This window comes from Salvelinus fontinalis, chromosome 6, assembly GCF_029448725.1.
Source record: "Salvelinus fontinalis isolate EN_2023a chromosome 6, ASM2944872v1, whole genome shotgun sequence".
NCBI classification, from domain to species: Eukaryota; Metazoa; Chordata; class Actinopteri; order Salmoniformes; family Salmonidae; genus Salvelinus; species Salvelinus fontinalis.
The window spans coordinates 55991783-56017406 of NC_074670.1; the positions used below are offsets into that span (position 1 = coordinate 55991783).

General features: G+C 44.1%; 1 protein-coding gene across 2 annotated transcripts; it reads left to right on the forward strand.

The window, feature by feature from the left end:
• Positions 1-243: 243 nt before the first annotated feature.
• LOC129858174 (BEN domain-containing protein 4) lies at positions 244-21314 on the forward strand. Of its 2 annotated transcripts, XM_055927196.1 has the most exons (6): positions 245-1116; positions 5084-5677; positions 6563-6654; positions 14105-14131; positions 15461-15701; positions 17163-21314. In XM_055927196.1, exons 1-6 carry the CDS (start codon positions 603-605, stop codon positions 17393-17395), a joined length of 1701 nt encoding a protein of 566 aa, XP_055783171.1. In that variant the 5' UTR covers positions 245-602; the 3' UTR covers positions 17396-21314. The 2 variants fall into 2 exon arrangements, with proteins under 2 accessions (XP_055783172.1, XP_055783171.1); XM_055927197.1 differs by lacking the exon at positions 14105-14131 and having other exon boundaries at positions 244-1116.
• Positions 21315-25624: the final 4310 nt, after the last annotated feature.

Genomic DNA, 25624 nt, shown 5'->3' on the forward strand with positions numbered 1-25624 from the left:
TAAACAGAGTAAAGGGTTTACATGACTAATGCCATACTCGGCCTTCTGCCATAATCACTTTAATATCGAAATATTGGTGTACATGTAAAGGTACACAATCATGCCATGTTTGGTCTCATGTAGGTTATTTCAAACATTCCAAAAGCCAAACACAACCCAATTAGGCTATCCTATTCATTTTAGCTGTCATTTTTAGAGACACACTTATTTGAGGCCGTTGTCATAGTGAAGGGGTAGCATATTCTCTCTTCACCCAGCTTGTCCTCAGAGGCAAAATGGCCGCTATAGTTTCATCGATATAATTTTGCTTTAAAACTGTATGCTCATGTAGACGATTAGAGACACAATGTACAGACAGCGAGGTGTGCAGATCGCGCCTGTATTTCCCTCTTGGCACAATCACTTTTTAACGCGGCGCCCCCGTCTGGGGATTGGAGCTGTGTCTTGTCAGTAAATTAGCCCACCCTCTGAATATTAAAGTGCACTACTGGGGGGGAAACTGAGCCAGACAGCGAGACGGTGACGAAAAAAATAACCAGTCACCAGACAAGGACGCGACAAGAGCGAGCTCGAGTCACCACTGCGTGTTGAAACTTGCAGTGATGGAGGGGGAAATGCAACCTGCCGACGAGGGTCTCTGCGCCCCAAAGATGTGCAGTCAGCAGCGGGGTCCATACAGCAGCCTCAAGACCTTCCCAAACAAGCGGTTGGTGGGGAAGGCGCGGTTCGACAGACCCACAATGGTCGATATCCCGCTGCTGGGAGACGGAGGCGGTCATCACTACAATCATAATCTCAATCACCACCATCCGTATCAACAACAGTATCAGCAACAGCGGCAGCAGCTCCACCAAACCTCCCTCACCATCAGCAGCAGCAGCCAGTATCTCGCGACACCGCAGCTGCAGCAGCAACAGCGTTTTCCATGCGATAACAGGCCCAGCAGTAGAGCCGCGACATCTACCTCAGCAACAGTGGGGAGTGTGGCGGCAGCATCACTTGGCTTCCAGGGGAGGGTCGGCAGCGGCACCGCGGTGCGCCAGGACCCCACGTATTCGCCTGGAAAAGCCGCGCTCAACCACGAATCTCCCGACTGCACTTACGGGATAAGCTCAGGTATGTTTTCAAACTTGTTGAGAAAGTGAAATTAGGAAAAGTTTAGCCTTTATTTTAGGAATTAGGTGTTGGACTAGACTAGAGGATGTCTAGGCCTGTTGCCTGTGCGCGTAAATGCAATGCAACCACTGTTAGAAATACATTCTGTGGTTAGTATTACAATCCTTTCCAGCACAGAAAAAAGGGTCCCAAAAAGCTTATTCGGCTGTCCTCATCGGATTTTTTTGAGTTCCAGGTATAACTCTTTTTGGTTCCAGGTATAACTCTTTTGGGTTCTATTGGAGCCCAATAGGGTTCTACCTGGAACCAAAAGTGTATTACCTGGAACAAAAAATGGTTCTTCAAAGGGTTCTCCTATGGGGACAGCTTTTTTTCTAGAGTGTAATAAAGCACACGTTTTAAAATATGCTGTAAATCTTTAGCCATATCCAGACCTTACTAGGTAGGCTATTTGCATGGTTGACTCAATATGACACAAATTTGTTGACAAACAACAGTTTTTGGTTAAGTTTTTTTGTATTTTGCACAAAGAAAATGATTGATTCACCACAAGTAGGGCCTAGGCCTATTTTAGGTATTATAGGCTAAAATAATACAGATAGCCTAATAAAATAGTCATAGAACAACAAATTAAACCATAATGGCAGATCAGGCCAGCAGAGAGTGGTAACTATACACTAAGTGTACAAAACATTAGGAACACCTGTCTTACCATGTCCTAGACTAACCAGGTGAATCCACTTTACACTGCTGCTACTCGCTGTTTATTATCAATGGATACCCCTACCTACATGTACATATTACCTCGACTAACCTGTACCCCCGCACATTGACGCTGTACCAGTACCCCCTGTATATATAGCCTTGTTATTGTTATTTTATTGTGTTACTTTTTTTAAACTTTAGTTTATTTAGTAAATATTTTCTTAACTCTTATTTTATAAAAACTACATTGTTGTTAAGGGCTTGTTGTAAGCACGGTAAGGTCTACATCTGTTGTATTGGTCGCGTGTGACAAAATTTGATTTGATCCTCCCATATCTCCATAATTTCCTGTGATAGATATTATGTACTACTGAAAATAAGCAGCCATGACTGAGTAGGCCCACTAAAGGGTCTGTGTGTGCACAAATGAGTGATAGGGTTGTGCAGTTGTTGAAGTGTGTTTGTGTTTATGTCTGTGTGAAATGTTTTCTTCAGAAATATCCATTGTAATGATGTGCACTGCTTTTGAGCAAAAACAGGCAAACTGGTTTCTCAAAGGAAGAGTAAGCATAGAAATACACTACATTTCTATTTCTATTGGAACATTGATCTGCATCCCAATTGGCACCGTATCCCTATTATAGTGCACTACCTTTAACTAGAGCCGGAAGCAGTTTTGTTACTAAATTAAACAGATATCATATTTCCCCCACAGATATAGATATCCTTATCACTCCACTAGCAGGGGAGGTTGAGCATCAGTATTCTGAGATTGTTGTTACGCTGACACAGCACTATCTAGCTTATACTGTCTAATGTATTAGCACTGTGGTGTAGCATTAAGCCAAATAGGTATAATACTTGTAATGTCGCCTCATGCCATTATCCAGGGTAGTGACAACGTACAGGCCTCATACAGGCCCCTCGCCTCATGCCATTATCCAGGGTAGTGACAACGTACAGGCCTCATACAGGCCCCTCGCCTCATGCCATTATCCAGGGTAGTGACAACGTACAGGCCTCATACAGGCCCCTCGCCTCATGCCATTATCCAGGGTAGTGACAACGTACAGGCCTCATACAGGCCCCTCGCCTCATGCCATTATCCAGGGTAGTGACAACGTACTGGCCTCATACAGGCCCCTCGCCTCATGCCATTATCCAGGGTAGTGACAACGTACAGGCCTCATAGAGGCCCCTCGCCTCATGCTCTATGGTAGGCCTATAGGCTTCCCTGAACAAACACTACGTTATAACTAACCTGCTCCTATGGTACTGGGACTTCCATTTTTGTCTTTAAAACCCAATTCAAAGCCCAGTTTTACACAGTTATTAGGTATCTGCATTCGATACAGTATAGGACTTTTCACTCCACTGAGCCAAACCGAGTTGACCTAAACCAAGCTGTTGTAATTATGCTGAAAAGAACAGCGCGTAAAGAAAATAATCGAGCAAGCACGTTTGGGTCAGTTTGGCGCAATAGTACAAAAAGGGTATATATTTTGTTAACCATATGACAAAAGCTAGCCAATACAACTAAGTATTCATGTGATTTAATGATTCCAATGATAAGAGCACATTTCCCTGGAGATGACAGTCAGACAGAGGTGGTGTTTCTTTCCCATTATGCATCCCACAGACAGAAGGAGGAACCCATGGACGCCAGCCCTGAGATCCACACACAATAAAGCAAATTGCATTTAAAAGCTTTTCCAAAGAGTTGTGATTAAAATAAATGGTGCTCATAAATTTCCCTCCGCGGAGCATGTTGTATTTAATGACATTTTATGAGGCTGTCTCCCCGTGCACAGTACCAGGGAGCAAGAGAAGAGGGACGGGTGGGAGGGAGGGACGGAGGCACAGGGGGATGATATCAGATACATCTTGGCGGGTAAACAAAGACGGCACGCATATTAATAAATGCGACACATCTGCGCCAGGCCGATAGACACGTCTCAGCGGCTGCCAGAGTGCCGTGCCTCCCGCCCAGTTGCAGCGAGGGCGCCGTGGGTAGCTGTCTGCGCTCATAATTACCTGCCTTGTCTCTTTGTGTGTGAAGGCAACACATTCGTAATCATTAGAGGGGAGATGTGCGAGATCATCTCATTCCGATGTGCTGAGACTGCTGGGAGAAGGACACAGGGAGAGCTGCTTTTATGAGCTGTTATGGATGATATTATAGCTCACTAGCATCATAAACCCATTTGTTTGGCTTGGGTGATTATTTAAGATCAAGAGGAGGAGGGGGGGGGGGGGGGGGGGGGGGAATCAAATATCATCAAATCAAATGCATTTGTCAAAAAGTGCTCAACTGCAACCAAAGCCTGTAACACCCAAAGAGCAAGCACAGGCAACAATGGCAAGGGAAGGACTAGTGTAGGCCTAGATATTGACATCTGACTCAACCAGCTTCCTTGTACAAGAGTGCCATTGAATGAAGGGAACCTGTACTCGGGTAAAATATGTGTCACACCCTGGCCTCTGTTATATTGATTTTCTTTATTAGTTTAGTTAGGTCAGGGTGTGACATGGGGGATGTTTGTGTGTTTTGTCTAGTTTAGGGTGTGTGTATTGTTTAGGGGGTTTTGTAGTAGGTATGGGGTAGTGTTCAGTGTAGGTGTTTAGGAAAGTATATGGTTGCCTGATTTGGTTCTCAATCAGAGACAGCTGTTTATTGTTGTCTCTGATTGGGAGCCATATTTAAGGCAGCCATAGGCTTTAGGTGTTTGTGGGTAATTGTCTATGTTGAACGTTTGTAGCTTGTGTATGCACTTATGTTTGTAGCTTCACGGTCGTGTTTTGTAAAAGTGTTTGTTTCGTGTTTCGTCATCTTTAATAAAAGAAGATGTCCTCATATCCCGCTGCGCCTTGGTCCGCTTATTATGACGATCGTGACAATATGACTCTTGTAGAAAAAGAGGAAGAGCTAAATAGAGGGAGTGAGGGTGGTGAGGGGAGGAAGCAAGAGCAGCGAAGCAGAAACTCCAACACCTTTATATAGAATTTGAGAGTCAAGTAGAGGTGACTGAGAAAGAGATAAGACTGAAGCAATCCTACTGTAGTATTATGAGCAACCAATCTAGTCCACGCTCTTCTGTGTTTTTTAAAATCCATGCTATCAATTCAACGCCAAGTAATCAAGGACTGTGGAAATGTAGAAATGTGTTGACGCCCAAAAGTTGACACCAAAATATGCTGGTTGGCTTGCATGTCATAGGGAACGCCTTTGCGTTCTTTATCTACTCGCTCTCTGTTCCTCTAGAAAACCGTCTCATCTTGGATGCCTTCGCACAGCAGTGTAGCCGGGTCCTCACTCTTCTCAACAACAACGGCCGGTTTGTGGAGCCTCAAGCTCCTCTGCCCTCCTCCCACATCAAGCAGGAGGACAGCTGCCTCTCTGGACCTGGGGGGGAGTCAAGGCCAGTCGCGGGTCAGGGGGGTCATTACCCCACCCTGGGCACGCCACGTCTTGACGAGAGCGCCACCGTCGACCCTGATGACGAAGCCCAGCACAGCCACTGGAGCCAACAACAAACATCCGCCTTCCTGCGCATCTTCACTGAGTCCCTCCAGAGCTATCTGCTCACCGGGAACCAGCAGCCGGGCCCGGGCCTCGAGGGAGAGCGATGCCCACCAGCTGAGCCCGAGTCTGGGGGGTCGCCGGGCCACAACCTGGGGGGCTGGAACTCCCCGGCCCCCTCGGATTCGTATGGCCACCCCTCGTCCACCCTGCCGGAGGAGGAAGAGGAGGAGGAGGAGGAGAGCTGCTGCCCTCGCTGTGTGGAGCTGGAGCAGGAGGTGCTGTGTCTGCAGCAGGAGAACGAAGAGCTGCGCAACAAGATGGACAACATACCAGGTACAGTACCGGGGTTTCAGGATCATAGAACCCAGTAATGGCAATTTCAACAGTTTATGCAGATTCATGTGAGATTGTGACTTGGTATGTGGATACGATAGAAGGCTGTCACCCGTAAATGCCTCAAGTGAGACGATGTGCTAATTTTGCTGCCCAAGACAACTCCGTGGATTTGGGTCTTTACCCTCTGACTCGACATAGCATATCACAATGCCAAATGAGGGGGGTAACCATGTGGTGTAGTACCTAACTTTTTATGTCAAGTTCAAGATTTACAGTGCCCTCTGGAATGTTTTGTTGTTGTTGTTTTGGTTCTGTACTCCAGCACTTTTCTGGGAGTCCCATAGGGCGGCGCACATTCGGCCCAGTGTCGTCCGGGTTAGGGTTTGGCCGGGGTAGGCCATCATTGTAAATAATAATTTGTTCTTAACTGACTTGCATAGTTAAATAAAGAGTCAATAAATAAAATAAGAAACTGGAGTGAAAAGTTTGAGTGAAGTGAATTTGTCCCAATACCTTTGGTCCCCTAAAATAGGGGGACTTTGTACAAAAACTGTTGTAATTTCTAAATGGTTTACCTGATATGTATCAAAATACCCTCACATTTAAGCTGACAGTCTGCACTTTAACCTCAATAGTCAATAGTCATTGTATAGTACAATAGTCATTGTATCATTTAAAAAGTGCTGGAGTACAGAGCCAAAACGTGTCACTGTCCCAATCATTTTGGGGGTGGGCTGTATTTGACATTTTAGTCATTAAGCAGATGCTCTTATCTAGAGCGACTTAGAGTTAGACACCCCAGACTCGATTTATATATTACATTCTTGCTGTGGCTTCACTCAAATCTTTTTGATGGCTTTTATAACCCTGATCTCCTTCCAGCTCCCTGCCAGAATGTGCTGGACTTCTTCAAGACTGTTCTCCAGCACCATGACCAGTTTATACAGCCCATGGCAGAGGAACAACTAACAGAGGCAAGAAATCAGTTTGTCTCAAAACACAGACCGTGTCTTTCTAGAAAGAAATACTCTTGGTCTGTTCCAGTTTCTGTCAGGTACTGTACTGTACCTTTTTATATGTTTTATCACTAGTCATACTGGCCGTGTCTGAAATCTGTCTTGCCTACTGCTTACTGTGTATTAATTGTACTACATACTATATTTAGAACGCATTGTTCAGTAAAAAACGAATGCAGTACGTACAAATATCAACATACTAAGCTCATCCATTCTTAGAATGCATCATCTAATGTGCAATTGCGATGTTTCCCGCCATTCGATCATTTTGGTAGAGCGCGTCCACTTATATTTTTTATTTTATTTATTTAACCTTTATTTTGACAGGGAGTCAATGGCCAGGGGCTCTCGGGAGTGGGCTTGGGGTCCAGCCGTGTATCTGGTAACTAGTTGGCTACCTAAAGAGGCTCAAAGTTGCCCACCGTTTACCCGCTTCATTGAATTTCTTCACTTTGAGATGAGGAACACTGGCGAAATGAGGCTTGTCATTCGGTTTAGCCACATGTCAGTGTAGTTCTGATCCTTTTCTGGCTTACAGACTGGCTGTCAGTCGCCCTATCTAGTCATCAATGTGCTACGCATTACTTACCTGGAGATGAGAGAGCCAATGGCTGACTACTAACCTGCGTGCTTCAGCTGGGGTGAGCGGTAATCAGTATTATTTTCACTGCTTGTTTCTGTCCGGCACTTGAAAACACCTAAGGCAACACAAGAGGGGTTATTTGGCTAGGAATCGGATAGTAGCGCCCTCGGCCAACATATGAAAGTGTAAGACTGTGTGTTTTGCCATTGTGAGTGTGTTTGTGATACTTGTTACCGTACTGTGTGTGTGTGCGTATGTGTGTGAGTATGGGGGGGATGTGTGTTGCGAGAGGACGGCACTTATCGTGTCATCCAGTGTTTACTTCCTTCGTTGTGCATGGTCCTCTGAGTCCCCTCTTTCCTTTGATATTTATTGGGCTAGACCGGTCCCACAGCTACACTTAGAATTTCTTCACTTTGACATACATTTAGGCTGATCCAGGGGCCAAGTGAGTTCAACCTAGCCGTTTACCCATGCAGGACTCTGTTCCATGGAAGGATTCATATTTTCCAGTTTCAATACCGAGAAGAATTCATATTTATCCAGAGTGTCCGGGAAATATGGCAAAAATCAGAAGTTCCCATTTAAAGCGTGTTAAACCAAGATATGGTCACTATGCCAGGGTTCTCCCCAAATAAGATTGTCGCTGCGCCACCTTGTCAGCTTGGCAGTGTCACTATGTAAGGATTTCAGGGCAAATTAAACTGATATTCAGTAATGATAGAGGAACTATCTTTTTTTATTTTATTATTATTTATTTTTTTATCCCCTTTTCTCCCCAATTTTCGTGGTATCCAATCGCTAGTAATTACTATCTTGTCTCATCGCTACAACTCCCGTACGGGCTCGGGAGAGATGAAGGTCGAAAGCCATGCGTCCTCCGAAGCACAACCCAACCAAGCCGCACTGCTTCTTAACACAGCGCGCCTCCAACCCGGAAGCCAGCCGCACCAATGTGTCGGAGGAAACACCGTGCACCCGCCCCCCTCGGTTAGCGCGCACTGCGCCCGGCCCGCCACAGGAGTCGCTGGAGCGCGATGAGACAAGGATATCCCTACCGGCCAAACCCTCCCTAACCCGGACGACGCTAAGCCAATTGTATGTCGCCCCACGGACCTCCCGGTCGCGGCCGGCTGCGACAGAGCCTGGGCGCGAACCCAGAGACTGGTGGCGCAGCTAGCACTGCGAAGCAGTGCTCTAGACCACTGCGCCACCCGGGAGGCCTAGAGGAACTATCTTTGATCGCCAACAACATTGTTTTGAATAGCAAAACAGGCCGTTCATAATGTTCCTCAATTAATTCAGAGCATTTCAGCAGTAGGCTAACTGGACACAGAGCATGCTAAGGACGCACGGAGTGCACCCCGCGTATAGCGTCTTCGAATCATACAACTTTGTAATGGCAGTCCAACAAAAGTAAAATGAACAAAGTTGCTAAGCTTGCTAGATAACCTCCTTCAATGAATGACATAATATTTAATATAATAAATATATCCTATATTTGGCTAAATCAAGTTGATGATTATACAGATTGATCATGAATAATGGGGGAGATGAAGAGTGGAAATAGTTTAAGTATCAAGGTACTATATCTTAACGGGGACCAACTCTGTTAAAACAGTCTCGGGATCCCAGTTACCCATGTTAATCACCAATGGACACATAGCCCAGGTCAGTTACCCTTATTATCGGATCTTGTCCCGGCCAACCCTTGTATTCCACCATGCTCTGACGGCCACCTAAGTGGACTCCCGACCCCGGTTAGGGTTTTCGTTCTATGGAGTAGGGAGGAATATCAGACCCACTTGGCCTGATGTGGTTTAAACACCTTCATCACTCTGTGCCTCTTCGTCGAGCCGATCTGCACCGTTGACATCTCTCAGCAGATCTACGGAGTAGAGCAGGACTCTTTGTTTTCCAGCTTTGCGAAGTCCGCCCTTCGAGACCGAGAGTCCCATGGCTTGCAATACTTGATCGTTAGGAGTAGGCCACTTGCCCAGGGCCCCTCTCGGGAAGCCAAACAAGGTGACCCTATCGACTCCCAGCGGCTTGTTAATGATTGATGCAGCAACAGTGATGTAGTATGCAATCTTTTCAGATCTAGCCACCTCGACGGTGTCAACGGCGTCTTCGTATCGCACTGTAACGTCAACCACCAAAGCTGCACCATTTTTCACGAATATCAAGTCTGGTTTCCTTAGTCTCCCATCCAGCGTGGAGATATGCATCTCCTTGATAACGTTCCATCCGTTGCTTTCGGCTTCCGTTACTGATAGGTCACACACCCTGTTGTGCCTATTTATGCGGGCTTCTTGGATCAACTGGCATCGACCCGGTATATGTCAGCAAGATTCATACAGGGCTGGAAAGTGCCTCCAAGAGGAATCCTTCTCCGGCCTTCCCCTTTTGAACATCTCCCGAGTAGGATAGACATTTGCCTCAACTTCAGTCCATTGTTATACTGGCCGAATCCCACTGAGGTAAGCCTAGTTTTGCTGATCTTATCACTGCCAAAGGCCTGCGTCCCCACACCTTGAGTTGCGAGGCATATCCATTTTCACATTTCTTCCTGCCTCCAATCACACGGTATTGGGAAATGCAGTGTCACTAAGCCAGTTGTGTTGTTGTCGAGGGAGGGCATCTTTGTGTCGCTCTTACCGGCTTGCAGCCATATTCCCTCATCTGCCGAGAGCCACTGCCGGTGGATCCTTCTGGCCTGGATCAATGGAATCTGGGGGGCCAGCTTCACGATACCTAGGCCCCCGTATCGGTGTTTCACATAGAGCAACCCATTACATGTGCTTGTGGGTGGGGGAGCCATTCTTTCACAGCGGTTCTTATCATTCCATCTATTTTGGTCAGGTCGACCGCCTTTAGGTTGCTGTGGTCAGCTCTGTAGATTAGCCTCGGGACAGCGAAAGAGTTCAACATCTTGACCTTCTGAGAAGGTTTTAGCGCCGCCCATCCAATCTTGCATATCCAGTCACGAAGTAGCCCGATCAGTTCCGGTTTAATAATGCCTGCCCAGGGGTCACTTGCATTCCGAGATATTTTTAGGATTCCTCGGGCCCAATTAAGTGCAAGTCCTCTCCAATCAGTTTCCAGGATAAACAGTCATTAACCTTGAATGAGGACTGGCCCTTGTCATTACCACCTTTCTCAATTAAGAATCTGCGGCACTTTTTGGGTTGAACTCTCAACTCCGTCAGTTGGCAATATTGTTCCAGAATTGCCATGTTTTTTCCCATACCTTTCACCGAGCTGTTCAACAGTACCAAGTCATCGGCAAACACTAAAGTGGTAGTCTGGCGGCTTTCCGGCCCGACCCCAGAGCCCTGGCGTTCGAGTGTCTGGATTGAACAGCAGCTGCGACCTTGGATCGTATTGCTTAACCCAGACCAACATGTCAATCATCAAGGATTTCACTCCATCGAGAATGACCCTTGTTACGCTGTTCTCATAGATGCTCCCGATCAACTCAATGATGTGCCGGTCAAGGCCCCTTTGCCCAAGAACACCCAGAAGGTGCTCATGCAATGCCAAGTCAAAAGCCTTCACAAAGTCCACAAGTACCACGGCTAGAGGTGTACATTGTTTTTTACTCTGTTTGATGAGCCCCTGGAGTGACATACAATTTTCAGAACACCCCCCGGGGCAGATATGAAGCCCCTTTGTCACAGACTTGGGCAGGCACGCACCAACCTGGCTGTAATAATCCTAGAGAAGAGCCGTGCGGCTATGGATTCCGATGGTGATAGGCTGCCACCCTCTGATCTGTCCCCGTTCCACTGGGTCGGACGTTTTTGGTATCAATGTAGTGCGGCACTCTTTGAAGGTCAACGATAGGGCCCCTGACACTAGCCACATCAAGAACAAGCGAGCCAACTTCTGTCCTCTGGGGTCCCAACTTAACAGTTTCTCTGGTGACTCCATCGGGACCTCCGCTGCTGAGATCAGATGCTGAGATCAGATGTTGTCAGCTCCTCCTTCCGCGTGGAATTGGCCCAGCCCGTTGAACGGCTTTGTGGCCCGCCATCGGTCGGCAAAGGCCAGAGTGAGTTCTGTCATAGGGATGGCACACGAACCGAACACCTCTCCATCTAAGATTAGGGCCGGTCTTTGACTGGTCTTTGTCAAATAACAACTGTTGCTGACGGAAGTCAGCCCTCTTTTCTTTCCATCTCTTATTCCCGCTCATAGGCCTGCTTCCCGCTGTATCGCTCTGCCTAACGGTTCCTCAAGCAACTTTGCCCAGCAACTTCTCTATTTCCAGTGCCGAAGACTCGATCAGTGCAGGATTCTGATCCACACCCCTTAAAGATAATGTGATGGCCCCGATTTCGAAATCTCCATCCACGCCCATGTTGGCCTCGACCGCAGCTCGTGTACTGAGGGTGGTGGTTCACCTGGGACAGACATAATTCATCATTCACAACATGGGCTTCCTCAGGAACATTGTTTCAAGTCGCTGCCTTTCTCAGGGCTCTTTATTTATACCTCACCTGCTCTCGAATCCTTCCCAGTCGGCCAATCACAACCATGCTATAGATGGATTTGTGACTCTTGAATAGTTTATACTCTTTCCACTCTGTCCAGCCATCGTTGGTAGTTTTCCTTCCGTTCTGTTTTCCATTGTTCGCTCTTGCTTCCTCAGACTTTTGCTGGCAATAAAAGGCTTATGCTGGGAGAGGCTGATCCCAAAACCAAAGCTTTTTGGGAAATGTTTACATGCCAAATGTTTGCATGATGACTGATACCGGTTCCCCCACAAGAGCTACACTTCTATAGAACTTTCACCAAGCTATGAAGGGTCTTACATGCTGACCACACCGCCCGCGTTGCTTGTGAAAACGTTGCAAAATAAATGTACACGTACATTTTATTCAATCATTGCACCCACACTTCTTGCGTGCGTCAATGACAGTCTGCGTAGTCAAGCTCTAAAATAGAACTTAGGTCTATTTGTGAAGCTTTGTGCTCTGCAAGTCCTGCCTCTCTTATCTCCTCATTGGTTTGTAGGAGCATATGCCCACATTGGTGATTCAAAGATGAGCTGAGGTCCACACTCCAGTCCAGTTGGTGGTGGTAATGCACCTTAAAGTTGGTTGCCAACCGCCATATAAAATCAAGAGAAGATGAAGAAACCTAAAGGAGGAGAGATTACTAGAAACAAACTCGGTTTACCCTTTTATCTGTAGAGGATCTTGTGCATTTCAGGTAAAATAACAACCCAATGTGTATATCCCAGGACAAATTATCTAGCAACAGCAAGCTAGCTAGCTAAATTGCCATAAATGTTTCATGCTTTTCGACCTGTCCCCAAATGAATATAGTTAGTTCAGAGTTCGTTTTGATATTTCAACCTGTGTGTCCTGATCGCGTCTGGTGTGGGTTGACAAAATCAACAGACGTGGCTGGAGTGGGGTCGGGTAGGAGAATTGATTCAGACTGAGCTGGCTGCGGTGACAACACGTCATCCTCATCTCCATTATCTGATGCCGGCATTCGGCCGTCTGGGGGGATCCTAGCTTGTGGACTGAGAAAGATCTAGGCAGCGGCGTTTTCTCCGATGGCTAGACCGGGGTTCGTTCAAGTTTGTAATATCGGCCAGTGCCGGCAAGGTGTTTCTGGTGTTTCCTTCGCGTATTCTGCACTTGCAAGTCTGGCTTAGCCAGACTGATGCATCTAATCTTCCGGAAATTTTGCCCCCAGAGTCCCCGGAACATAGGACTGTGGAATATCTTGCTTGCTCAACCTGATGGCGTCCGTAAACGCCCACCGTAGGTGCCAGTTTTGATGACCCGGGTTGGTCGCCCTGGTGCTGCAAGTGTTCTGAGGCCATTTCCCGGGTGGTCTTGTCAGTAGACTCTTTTTATACAATTATTGCATGGGTCACAATGGCCAGGGTATTGCGTAATCCTTTCCATGTTCCCCAGAACCCAAAGACTTTGGTTTCCCGGACGCTGCCCGGCGGGTCATGGGAATAACGCCGCCGGATCGCTAGTTGGCATCGTTTATGGTCGGAACTACGACGGTATCTGATCGTCTTCGAACCTCCGACTTTCGTTCTTGATTAATGAAAACATTCTTGGCAAATGCAAATGCTTTCACTTTTATCCGTCTTGCATCAAGGGGGAACCAAGAGTTAGGGGCTGGGACAGGCGGTCCCGAGATCCAACTATAGGCTTTTTAACTGCAGCAACTTTAAGATACGCTATTGGAGCGTCACCGCCACAAAGGGCGCGCGATTGGCTCAAGGTTATCTAGAGTCACCAAAGGTGAACCGTCTCCGAAAGTGCCTCCACCAATGGAGGCCAATCCACATGGGGAGCGAGGAGCCATTTAGAAGTCGGCCGACAGGGGCCCTCTCAGGTGAATCATGAATTCCAAGAGAGTCCTAGTCACTCCAACCATTTACCTGGGCTTCATTGAATTGAATGAGAGATAGCTCCAGAGGGCCAGGTAGGGGTTGACCCAGGGAGCGGGGCGACCCCCATGGAGGGGAGGGGGAGCAACCCCTGCCAAGGCCGCCAGGGATGCAACTCCATCCAGCCAGCTCCCTGCCGCAGGGAGGACCCCAGCCATACTCATTTCAGAAAAGCCAAAGTGAGTACAGTATGACATCCTTTATATAGCATACTACATTTCTGAAATTTCACACACTATAAAACTTTCTATTTTTGCATACTCAAAATGTCTACTATTTAGAAGCTTAGTACGGGTATTCGGACACGGCCAATGTGTATATTATAGATGTTACATGAGAGATGCAAAATAAGACACCAGGGTGAACTTTTAGATCTAAAGAGCGCTCTATCTCTACAGGAAGAAGAACAGAAAACATTATATGAGGTTTGTGTTTTCAAGATGTGTTTTCATACTGTATGTAACGGAATGACCTCTCACTTAGTTTGTGTCTTTCTAATGGGCCTTAAATATCACCTACTCACCTTGGTGGCTTTCTCAGCATGAGAAGCGTCGTCGTCCCCACCCCCATCTTAGTTTGTCAGACATTTTGAGACCTCAAAAGTAGTCCAGTCTTAGAAAGAGTTTCACAATCTGTTATATAGATCCATCTAAAATGTGAAATTAACTGGGGCCTATCTTTCCCATTCATGTTTTAATCAAGCATATAGCGAGACCTACACAACAAATGGCATTGGGCATGGACTCCTCTCTGACAGACTAACAAACTTTGATTTTGGAGTAAACAATCACTTAAAAGCCCAGTTAAATAGGGGAGTGGATATATAGATTTTTTGGGATGTTGTCACTGACTAACTTTAAGTAATGTTCAACTCAGTTGCACAGCAGCTTTATAGATAAAACCGAAACTAGTGGCACAAGATGTGAAACTGCCATTCAAATCAGCTTCTCTATTAAGGATGTGAAAATACCATCTTGCAACAGTGTTGCATAACAAGATAAAATAGGTTCTGTTCAATGGAGAAAAGGTTCATGGACACCACCGCCACCTTTTCCTCAACATTGCAGTTAAATCTGGCAATAACTTCTTGTTCTATGGGGCAATGGGTTTACAACAATAGGAATTGGTTATTGTTGGTATCAGGTGTATAGCACAAATAATGCTTTCGATTTATTTGAGAAACTAGACTAACTAAAAATATCATAGTTCTCCATCACATATTGAGCATGAAGTTAACAACCTTGTTAAAACACATGAATGACTGCACTTCTTCTGAATGCTTTGACAGCTTGAATGCACTTTTTAATACCCTGCTAGTGCCCCTCAGGGTTGGGGTCAATTCCATTTCAATTCAGTCAATCAACTGTAATCCAATTCCAATTTTACTTTTTCGTTTCATTGCTTTTCAATGAGGGAAAAAATGGAAAAGAAATTTCAGTTGACTTCAGTTTACTTTCTGAATTGGCGGAACTGAAATGGAATTGGCCCCAACCCTGGTGGCTCTATGGCAGGGTACTCAGAGCTCATAACTAAGCCGTACCATTCTCACCAGTTGTGGCTTGTGGCAATTTAAAAAGGGGAGGACAGGTTCATAGTAATGGCTGAAACCGAATAAATGGAATGGTGTCAAACACATCAAAAACATGGTTTTATACCATTCCGTTCACTCCATTCCAACCTTTATTATCAGCCGTCCTTCCCTCACCAACCTCCTGTCATTCTCACCCTCTTCACTTCTTTGTACCCCTCCTCAGGGCAGTAAACAGCTCCTGGGGAACTACCCCCTCTTCATCACCAACAAGCAGTGGGACGAGGCAGTCAACTCATCCAAGAAAGATGGCCGGCGGCTGCTGCGCTACCTGATCCGCTTCGTCTTCACTACGGACGAGCTCAAGTACTCGTGCGGCCTGGGCAAGAGGAAACGCTCAGTTCACTCAGGAGAGCCTGGGCCGGAGAGACGGCCCCTCAACCCCGTCAAAGTCACCTGCCTCAGAGGTACTGGCGGCATCTCTACTAAAGAGATGGGTACTACAGCAACATGTATGCTACTAAAGAGATTGGTACTACAGCAACATGTATGCTACTAAAGAGAGGGTACTACAGCAACATGTATGCTACTAAAGAGATTGGTACTACAGCAACATGTATGCTACTAAAGAGAGGGTACTACAGCAACATGTATGCTACTAAAGAGATGGGTACTACAGCAACATGTATGCTACTAAAGAGAGGGTACTACAGCAACATGTATGCTACTAAAGAGATGGGTACTACAGCAACATGTATGCTACTAAAGAGAGGGTACTACAGCAACATGTATGCTACTAAAGAGATGGGTACTACAGCAACATGTATGCTACTAAAGAGAGGGTACTACAGCAACATGTATGCTACTAAAGAGATTGGTACTACAGCAACATGTATGCTACTAAAGAGAGGGTACTACAGCAACATGTATGCTACTAAAGAGATTGGTACTACAGCAACATGTATGCTACTAAAGAGAGGGTACTACAGCAACATGTATGCTACTAAAGAGATGGGTACTACAGCAACATGTATGCTACTAAAGAGATTGGTACTACAGCAACATGTATGCTACTAAAGAGATTGGTACTACAGCAACATGTATGCTACTAAAGAGATGGGTACTACAGCAACATGTATGCTACTAAAGAGAGGGTACTACAGCAACATGTATGCTACTAAAGAGATTGGTACTACAGCAACATGTATGCTACTAAAGAGATGGGTACTACAGCAACATGTATGCTACTAAAGAGATTGGTACTACAGCAACATGTATGCTACTAAAGAGAGGGTACTACAGCAACATGTATGCTACTAAAGAGATGGGTACTACAGCAACATGTATGCTACTAAAGAGATGGGTACTACAGCAACATGTATGCTACTAAAGAGATTGGTACTACAGCAACATGTATGCTACTAAAGAGATGGGTACTACAGCAACATGTATGCTACTAAAGAGAGGGTACTACAGCAACATGTATGCTACTAAAGAGATTGGTACTACAGCAACATGTATGCTACTAAAGAGAGGGTACTACAGCAACATGTATGCTACTAAAGAGATTGGTACTACAGCAACATGTATGCTACTAAAGAGATGGGTACTACAGCAACATGTATGCTACTAAAGAGATGGGTACTACAGCAACATGTATGCTACTAAAGAGAGGGTACTACAGCAACATGTATGCTACTAAAGAGATTGGTACTACAGCAACATGTATGCTACTAAAGAGATGGGTACTACAGCAACATGTATGCTACTAAAGAGATGGGTACTACAGCAACATGTATGCTACTAAAGAGATGGGTACTACAGCAACATGTATGCTACTAAAGAGATTGGTGAACAGATGTTGGCAACATCAAATTGTGTGAAGTTTGTTTTTCTAATCATAACAAATATTTACTTGTACTCCTCAGAGTTTATCCGAATGCACTGTGCCTCTAACCCTGACTGGTGGATGCCTTCTGAGGAGCAGATCAACAAGGTGTTCAGCGACGCGGTGGGCCATGCGCGCCAGGGTCGGGCCGTGGGCACCTTCCTGGGCAGCAGTGGCAGTAGCACTAGCAGTCTTTACATGGAGGCTTACGACGGGCCCCTGTCACAGGATGAAGTGTACCTGAAGGGCTCTCACAATGGCCTGGGGGATTGAAAGGAGAAAGAATGAAGCCTTGGTCAGGATTTAATCCAAGGTGCGTTATTGAGAAGCACACTAGACAGCCGACAGTGCGCCTTTTTAAAGGCAATTTCACAGAGATCGCATTCATGGTAAACGCTGCAATTGTTGGCTCAAGCGTAAATTACCTTTAAAAGGCGCATTGTTGGCTGTCTTGGGCGCTGCTCTACAACGCGACTTGGATTTAATCCTGGCCACTGTCTTCTAACATGTGGCGTCACTCCTACGCGATGTTAGTCCCTCAACCGAGGTGGTGATACTGCTGATTTGTCACCACAGATGGTTTGTTTACATAGCAGGTTAGGAGAATTAGCGTGGCAGGTTAGGAGAATTAGCGTGGCAGGTTAGGAAAAGGGTTAGAGTTAGTCTTCGCTACAATGCTAGTTGTCAACAACTGTTGTCTCCAACACGCCCACTAGATGGCGATGTAGGCCTACTCCATCTAGCCACAACAGTAGAAACCTTAACAGACCATCTGTGGTGACAAGTCATCAGTATCATAACACTGGTTCAGACCAAACTAACGCTATCTGACATAAGACAATGAGGATGAGAATGGTAGAACTGTAGGCCGAACCAACTGGTACTAACCTGCTCTTCTTCCGTAATGCTACAGAGCAGGGCAGGAAAATAACATTCAAACAACATTCAAGGGGAAGTAGTCTCCCCGTTCAACATTCTAAAACAGCTGTTTTTGGGGCTTATTTTCTTGGGGGGTGCAAGGGTGTTTCTGCTCAAATGTTCCAATGTTGTAACATGCATTTATTAAGGTACATGAAAGCAGCAGAATGTTGTACAAGTCATGTTCAACTGTTTGTAAAACTACAACGCTAGTTTTCCCTCAGTCTTCCTTCTGCCATTGCTTTGTGGAAAATGTTAGAAAAAGGTTACATACAGTAATATAGAATTTCACAAACTAAGGGAGCTACAGAAATCAGTAGGTCTGACTGTAGCTGGGTCATTTCCAAATGACAATTAAGACAAATCTAGTGTGCAGTTTTTCAATTAGGATTATAACAGTTTCCTTTTGCTATAGAACATTGCCAAGAATATACTGGAATGTACTATACTATATGATGCACTGATTGAGATGGTCATTATGATATCTGTAATGAGAAGAGAAAATGAAAATGAGACATTATCCTTGTACAGATAAATTATGTTGGCTACTTTAGACAAAACTCCCTCTTGTGTTATGTTCTGGCTGACGCGCAGACCCACGTGGTACACAACACACTGCGCCCCACTGGTCTAAAGACAGTCTTCAGAAAGTAATATTCCGGTTGTCTCAGAGAGCAGCTACATTGGTTGGTTCTCTGAAACTTTTTCCTGGGGGTTTGAAAAGCCATCAATTGTATCGGAAGGGGGCGGCACCCGGCGGATGTGTGTGGCTGTGCCTGTGGGTGTTTGGGTACGAAAGACAGATGAGAACCAACCAGAAAAAGCACAGCCCATTTCATTATTGACACATCGTGCTGACAACATCAAACAGCCTCCCTCCCCAGACTCAGAGGCCTGGATCTTTGGTATCAGCCAGGCAACTTATGTTAACCAAAGATAATTCAAGTAGACATGCAGGATTCGTGCAACTGTACGATGACTATTGATTGATGGATTGCCATTGATTGTATTTAATCGTGATACATTTCAATTCATTGATGGTAAATATTCAAGAGATTGGTGGTAGAGACAAACCACAAAAGCCCAGACTAATTTGAAACTTTGGAATGATAACTCCCCACCCACACACACACACACACACATACAGAAAGAAACACTATATTTGAAATGCCTTAAAGGTCCAGTGCAGTCAAAACTAGATTTCCTGTGTTTGATATATATTTCCACACTATGAGGTTGGAATAATACTGTGAAAATCCTAATAATGCCCTTTTCATGTAAGAGCTGTTTGAAAAGACTGCCAGAAATGTCAGCCTGTTGTGGTGGGATGGAGTTTTAGCCTGCCTATTGACATCACCAGGTGGTAAATTAGTTAGACCAATAAGAAAGAGAGTTCCAAATCTCTCTGCCAATAACAGCTAGTTTTCTGTTTTCCCCTCCCCACTCAGACCACTCACAGACAGTCTCTTTGCTGAGAAGCTATTTCTGTTTCCTTTTTACCATTTTAATTGAAAACAATCACAGTAAGGTACTTAATTGTTACCCTGAAATGATTTGATGTTGAGATAAAAATGGCTGCATTAGACCTTTAAGATAAAGTTTAACACCCATGTGTATATCTGTAGTTCTGATGACTTAGTTGTTCAGAACATGGTGCTTGCATCACTGAGTTATGGGTTTGCCACGTGGGCCACATAATACTGTATATGTGTTAACTGTGTTTTCTAAATGACCATAAAATTATAATTATACTCCAAGAACTACAGTACCCATAATGCTAGCTAGTGTCAGACTGCTTCTAGACTACTAAAATCATAAGATAAGGGTGGCAGGTAGTCTATCGGTTAGAGCGTTTGGCCAGTAACTGAAAGGTTACTAGTTCGAATCCTCAATGTGAAAAATCTGTTGATGTGCCCTTGAGCAAGGCACTTACACCAAATTGCTCCATGGTCACCATTGATAATGGCAGACCCTGACCCGTGACCCCACGCTCCACAGGTGTCTCAGGGATATGCAAAAAAACACATTCCCAATTAATACACACTTGTGTGAAATAGGACAAATGTAAGCACCCACCAAGTTTATTATTTGTATTATTATTATATACCATAGATGTGTAGTAGAGAGCTCCTCTCAATGGCCGCTTCTGTGACAGCATGGGCAGCGCCTCATAGGGCGTCATGTTGGTGTCATCAACTGGGTAGGACTTGCTATGAGTTAAGGAAGGATCATAGAATTCCATCCAGGACAGCAGGGGCAGTCAGCCAATGAATTATACTCCAGAGCAAACATTCTGTAACTGTAGGTGGCAGTAAATCACCAACCTTGACTTTATACCTGTTCTTTACACACTCCAGCACAGTAGGTGTTGGTATGCGCCTTTTCAGTTTATTTTCAAACTACCTACACTCAAACTTGAAACTTGAAGTACAAGAAGAAGAAATTGTCTACCTAAAAATGTCGATATCCCTCAATGCGCTGCCCAAGCTGTCACAGAAGCGACCATTGAGAGGAGCTCTCTAGTACACATCTAATGAAGAGATTTGAGCCTTTCACCTTCTGAAACACCTGGCATTATACTAACTGTTGCAGAATTCATCATTATGTTACTTCCTGGTCTTTCAGTCATTTCTGGAGTTGATTATAATAGAGAATGTCAATAAGTGAAATAGATGTTCAACAATACCAAACATTTTCTCTCACAGTCCTTAACTATACTAAATATCTATCAATGTGGCTTCAACCAAAGCAGTGATTCATTGTGAATCATTGTACCAATAGGGAGAGAGAAGTCTGCTGTGTTTTTCATTGTACTTATTTAATTTGGGACATTCTTGTCCTTCAATAGTGCACTGCACTCGTTTTATAAATTTGAATGTATAACATTTTACTGTTGACTACAAGTTGGTAAAGTTACATTGAAAAACAAAGACATGCAGTGTGTGTGTGGTGAATAACTATAATAATAACATAATTGTTAATAATAATAGCCCTTTTGAAAAGTGTGTAAAGGTAGTCTTTAAATACGTATTCTCTCTTAAATGCCTCAGCTAAGTAGAAAAGTGCCACAGAGACCTTGTCAGTGAGGTTCTGTTGTCGTGACGCGTACTGTTTTGAATGTAAATATTTCCCTGTGATTACTGCACATTCTGACAAATAATCCTTTATTCTCCAAGTGACTGTGTCAACACTGTGAAACTCCCAAGTAGATTTTTACAACAATATGATGCTTGTGTTTTTATTTATGATGAAATAAACATTCCATCCTATTTGACTTGATCAAACATGATTTATGTATACAATCACCTCACATACTTAGCAGATATTATATAGTGATAAATTCTGTTATTCTAAATTATGTCATTTTTGGGGGGTTTGCTCAGTGAGATAAATTAACTGGTTTTACTGACCTACAATTACAGATCAATGCAGTGTGGCAGATGTAATTACTACTGCCATTGAACCACACACACCCTCTTACACAACCCGGCAGGCCTACTTGCGCCAGTACTTCTGTGGCTATTTTCAAGAGGGTGATGTATTCGCCAGGTCAGCTAAATACTGTAAACCACCAGTTTGAGGGACAGCTGTCTACATATCCTTTACACCTCAGCTTCCACCCTCTGGTTCTTGATTATCAGGATATTCTCAAGGAGCAGCTTGTGAGCCAATTCCTTCAAAAAGTTCCACTGGATGCATGGACCAACTTTCTCTCCACATACCTCACTGTTTTCACAAGCTGGTCTCATGCTTTCCAAGTGCTTCTGTCTGCTGGGAAACTCCTTAAACTTGCTCTCCAAACACACACAACACACACTCAGGTTTGAGCCTGCTGACACAGATAACACACTTTATTCATCTCTTAATTTGGTCAACTCTTTGTCCAGAGATTATGTGGCCAAATTTTGCTTCAACCCGTACATGAAAGGGAGCCATGCAAACTCATCTGTAGTTCCTTTGGCATAACCCAGACAAAGCCATTTGCCATTGACTTTCGACAGATGGCGTCCTTCTAACGCGACCTCGTTGCCATGAACCAGTGCAGACAGATTTGCCCATTGAAGTGAGAATATCACCATTCTGAAGGTCGCCATGCTGAATTACATAAATTGAATGGCAGTTTTGTTTTATCGCTTTGGTGCAATTTTCCCAAGTATGTGTTACAGTTTTACAACGCTTAGTACAAAACTCAAAACAGATAATCAAACGGCAGTTGTTTCAAAACTCAAACACCTTTTTTATTAACTAAGTACAGTACAACACACAAAATCATACAGTCACTTTTTTACCAAACTTAGTTAGTGGTTCATCTAGAAATATATGTTTCACATTGCAAAACATGTTCATTTAAAATAATTGCCTTTTACAATGGAACGCTCTCATTACTTTTGATATGATTGTCTTCTCATTTGTTAAAATACATTGTACTATTACTTAATATGACTTAATTGATAATCACTTAACTGTTTGGTAAACCTAAAGATTTTAGACTGTTTTTTATGCTACAGATTTTGAGAACTACATAATGAAAATGAAAAATGAAAAGTATGATATATATACTGTAATGTACTATGATGATGATGAATATTCTGATTTTACTTCACAGTAAGTTTTTAAAAATCTGATATTGATAAACTCAGATATGTACTCTGCAGTACAATTGCCAAACAGCAGTAACTACAAATTTGGTTGAAATTAAGTTAAGACGGAAATCAGTCATTGTAGTACCTGTTTTATCTTGTGATTAAAAAAGCCTTGTTCACACTGGCAGTTTGAAGTGACTCAAATCCTATTGGTTTGCCTTTCTGATTAGAATATGTTATTTTTCATGCAGTCTGAATAGCCAAAAGGCTAATGGAATCTGAAATTTCAAACCACATTTTAAACCACCTTCGTAGTCCTGGCTAAATCCTGGCTATGCGACTTGTCTGAAGGTGAAATCTGATTTATTTGTCCTCAAGTGGTTTTTAGACTGCTATTTGGCATATATTGTTGCTTGCTAGCTACTCTGTTTGACAAGAACATGTGGTAGATAACTAGCTGGTTTACAAACAAATTAGTGAATGTGCTAGGTAGCTAAACAGCTACCTAGCTAGCTAGTTGACTGCCATGGCTAGCCAAAAAGGACTCGTTTTGAAAGTTGGGTCATCTTTAGGCTTTAAAAGTGTTCTTACACTATGATTTTGAACATTCAAAGCAACTGATAAACGTCCATGGCAGGCATTGTTGTCACCTTAGCTTGATACATAACTTCTGAGTGATAGGAAGCAGAAGGACCACCACCAATCAGGCTACACCACTGCACACACACCAGTCGTTACTATGACAACTAGCGTAGCCATGTCAGAAAATGACTGCTGTCTGAACACACACAAATACACCACTTTACACACAAATCCCATTTGGTAACTTGCTGTTTGAACAGTCAGTATTCCAAAAAGTGATTTAAAACAACAAAACTGATTTGAGCATTAAGGCCTGCGGTGTAAAGTGGTGTAAAGTACTTAAGTAAAAATACTTTAAAGTACTACTTAAGTACTTTTTTGAGGTATCTGTACTATACTTTGCTATTTATATTTTTGACTACTTTTACTTTTACTTCACTACATACTCTACACTACAGTACAAAAGTACTCGTTACATTTTGAATGCTTAGCAGAACAGGAAAATGGTCCAATTCATGCACTTATCAACAGAACATCCCTGGTCATCCCTACTGCCTCTGATCAGGCAGACTTAATAAACACACATGCTTAGTTTGTAAATTATGGGTTTCCATGGCTGAGCAGTAGCACACAAGCCTAAGATTACCATGTGCAATGCCAAGCGTTGACTGGAGTGATGTAAAACGTATCGCTATTGGACTCTGGAGCATTGGAAACGTGTTCTCTGGAGTGATGAATCACGCTTCACCATCTGGCAGTCCGACAGATGAATCTGGATTTGGCGGATGCCAGGAAAACACTATCTGCCCCAATGCATAGCGCCAACTGTAAAGTTTGGTGGAGGAGGAATAATGGTCTGAGGCTGTTGTTCATGGTTTGGGCTAGGCCCCTTAGTTCAAGTGAAGGGAATCGTAACTCTACAGCATACAGTGACATTCTAGATGATTCTGTGCTCCCATCTTTGTGGCAACAGTTTGGGGAAGGCCCTTTCCTGTTTCAGCAGGAAACAGAAAGCGATGTCCATACATACAAGTGTCCACATACTTTTGGCCATGTAGTGTATATGTCAACTCAAACCTTGTGTCACACTTGTTATTTTGCAGCAACAGTCTTCGACAACTCATCCACATCGCCTCGATAATTTACACATTCATGCTTAGCCATCATGGCAATTGTGTAGGCTTCAGCCTGTGCTTGTATGGCATTTCTGAGTGGGAATTGTTGCTCATTTCGATCAGCTCAGTTCACTATCCATGACATATTTTAGAATTCATGATTGCTGAGCTGGTAACTGTAGGCTATTCAACAAGTAGAATTATTTCCGCAAATTGATGAAAGGGATGGACCCTGGCCACTCGGACAGATCATCATTGTCTGCTGTATTTCAATTGCCAGGGATAGCTCTCATCTCCCATCTCAGTCAAGCACATGCACGGCTACAGTCTACTTGCCCAGCTGATGTTTGCCACTTAAGTATCACTGTAGCCTACTTTTGTTTCTCATCACTACATCGCATAAGCCTGGCGGCATTTTGATTCCCCCATCATGCTACCACGTCTAGCCATCCTCCCATGTTAATATAAATTAATTAACTACAGCTATCAGATCCAGATGGAGCATTGTAAATGCACATTTAGGCATAGACTGAGGCATTTTTAGACCCACTAGGCCTGTCGGGTAAACAATATGTTGTCTTGTGTCAAATGTTACTTTGCAGGAAGTGCACAGATATATCCAAATCTATCCTCTACAGGGACAAGGGTACATGTTCTGTTTATATTGGTACGCAAGTGTAATCCCTGTTTAGCCTGTTTATCTGAAGATATTCATCATTATTATGGCTCCCGAGTGACACAGCGGTGTAAGACACTGCATCTCAGTGCTAGAGGCGTCACTACAGACCCTGGTTCGATTCCAGGCTGTATCCCAACCGACTGCGATTGGGAGTCCCATAGGACGGCATACAATTGGCCCAGCGTTGTCCGGGTTAAGGTTTGGCCGGTGTAGGCCGTCATTGCAAATAAGAATTTGTTCTTAACTGGCTTGCCTAGTTAAATATCAAATAAAACAATTGCTCATTGTCACTTCATTCTTGAGTTCTCCATGCAATGCATAGTCATTATAATATAGCCTTTGTAGCGGATATTGTTACTGCACAAATCAATACAATCAGATTGTATCGTCACATAGGATAGACATGGTGTAGGCCTCACAGTTCAATGACATGCTTACTGGTGGCATTCTTGTTCACTCATCATAGGGTGATGCCAATTTTATTAGATCATGTTGATCTAGCATACATTTGCAGTGAAGGCTTGTTTGGTTTTAGGTGTGTAGCTCATGGAACTACTCTTTCCCCATGTTGTGCTGTTTCCTAGTAATGTTATGTTGGATACCAGGGCTCTGTGGCATGTGTCGA

Coding starts and splice junctions, on each gene's coding strand:
- LOC129858174 (XM_055927196.1), top strand. CDS start 603: ATGGAGGGGGAAATGCAACCTGCCGACGAGGGTCTCTGCGCCCCAAAG. Junction 6,655..14,104: donor CAGAGGAACAACTAACAGAG/GCAAGAAATCAG, acceptor CTATCTCTACAG/GAAGAAGAACAGAAAACATT. Junction 14,132..15,460: donor AACAGAAAACATTATATGAG/GTTTGTGTTTTC, acceptor ACCCCTCCTCAG/GGCAGTAAACAGCTCCTGGG.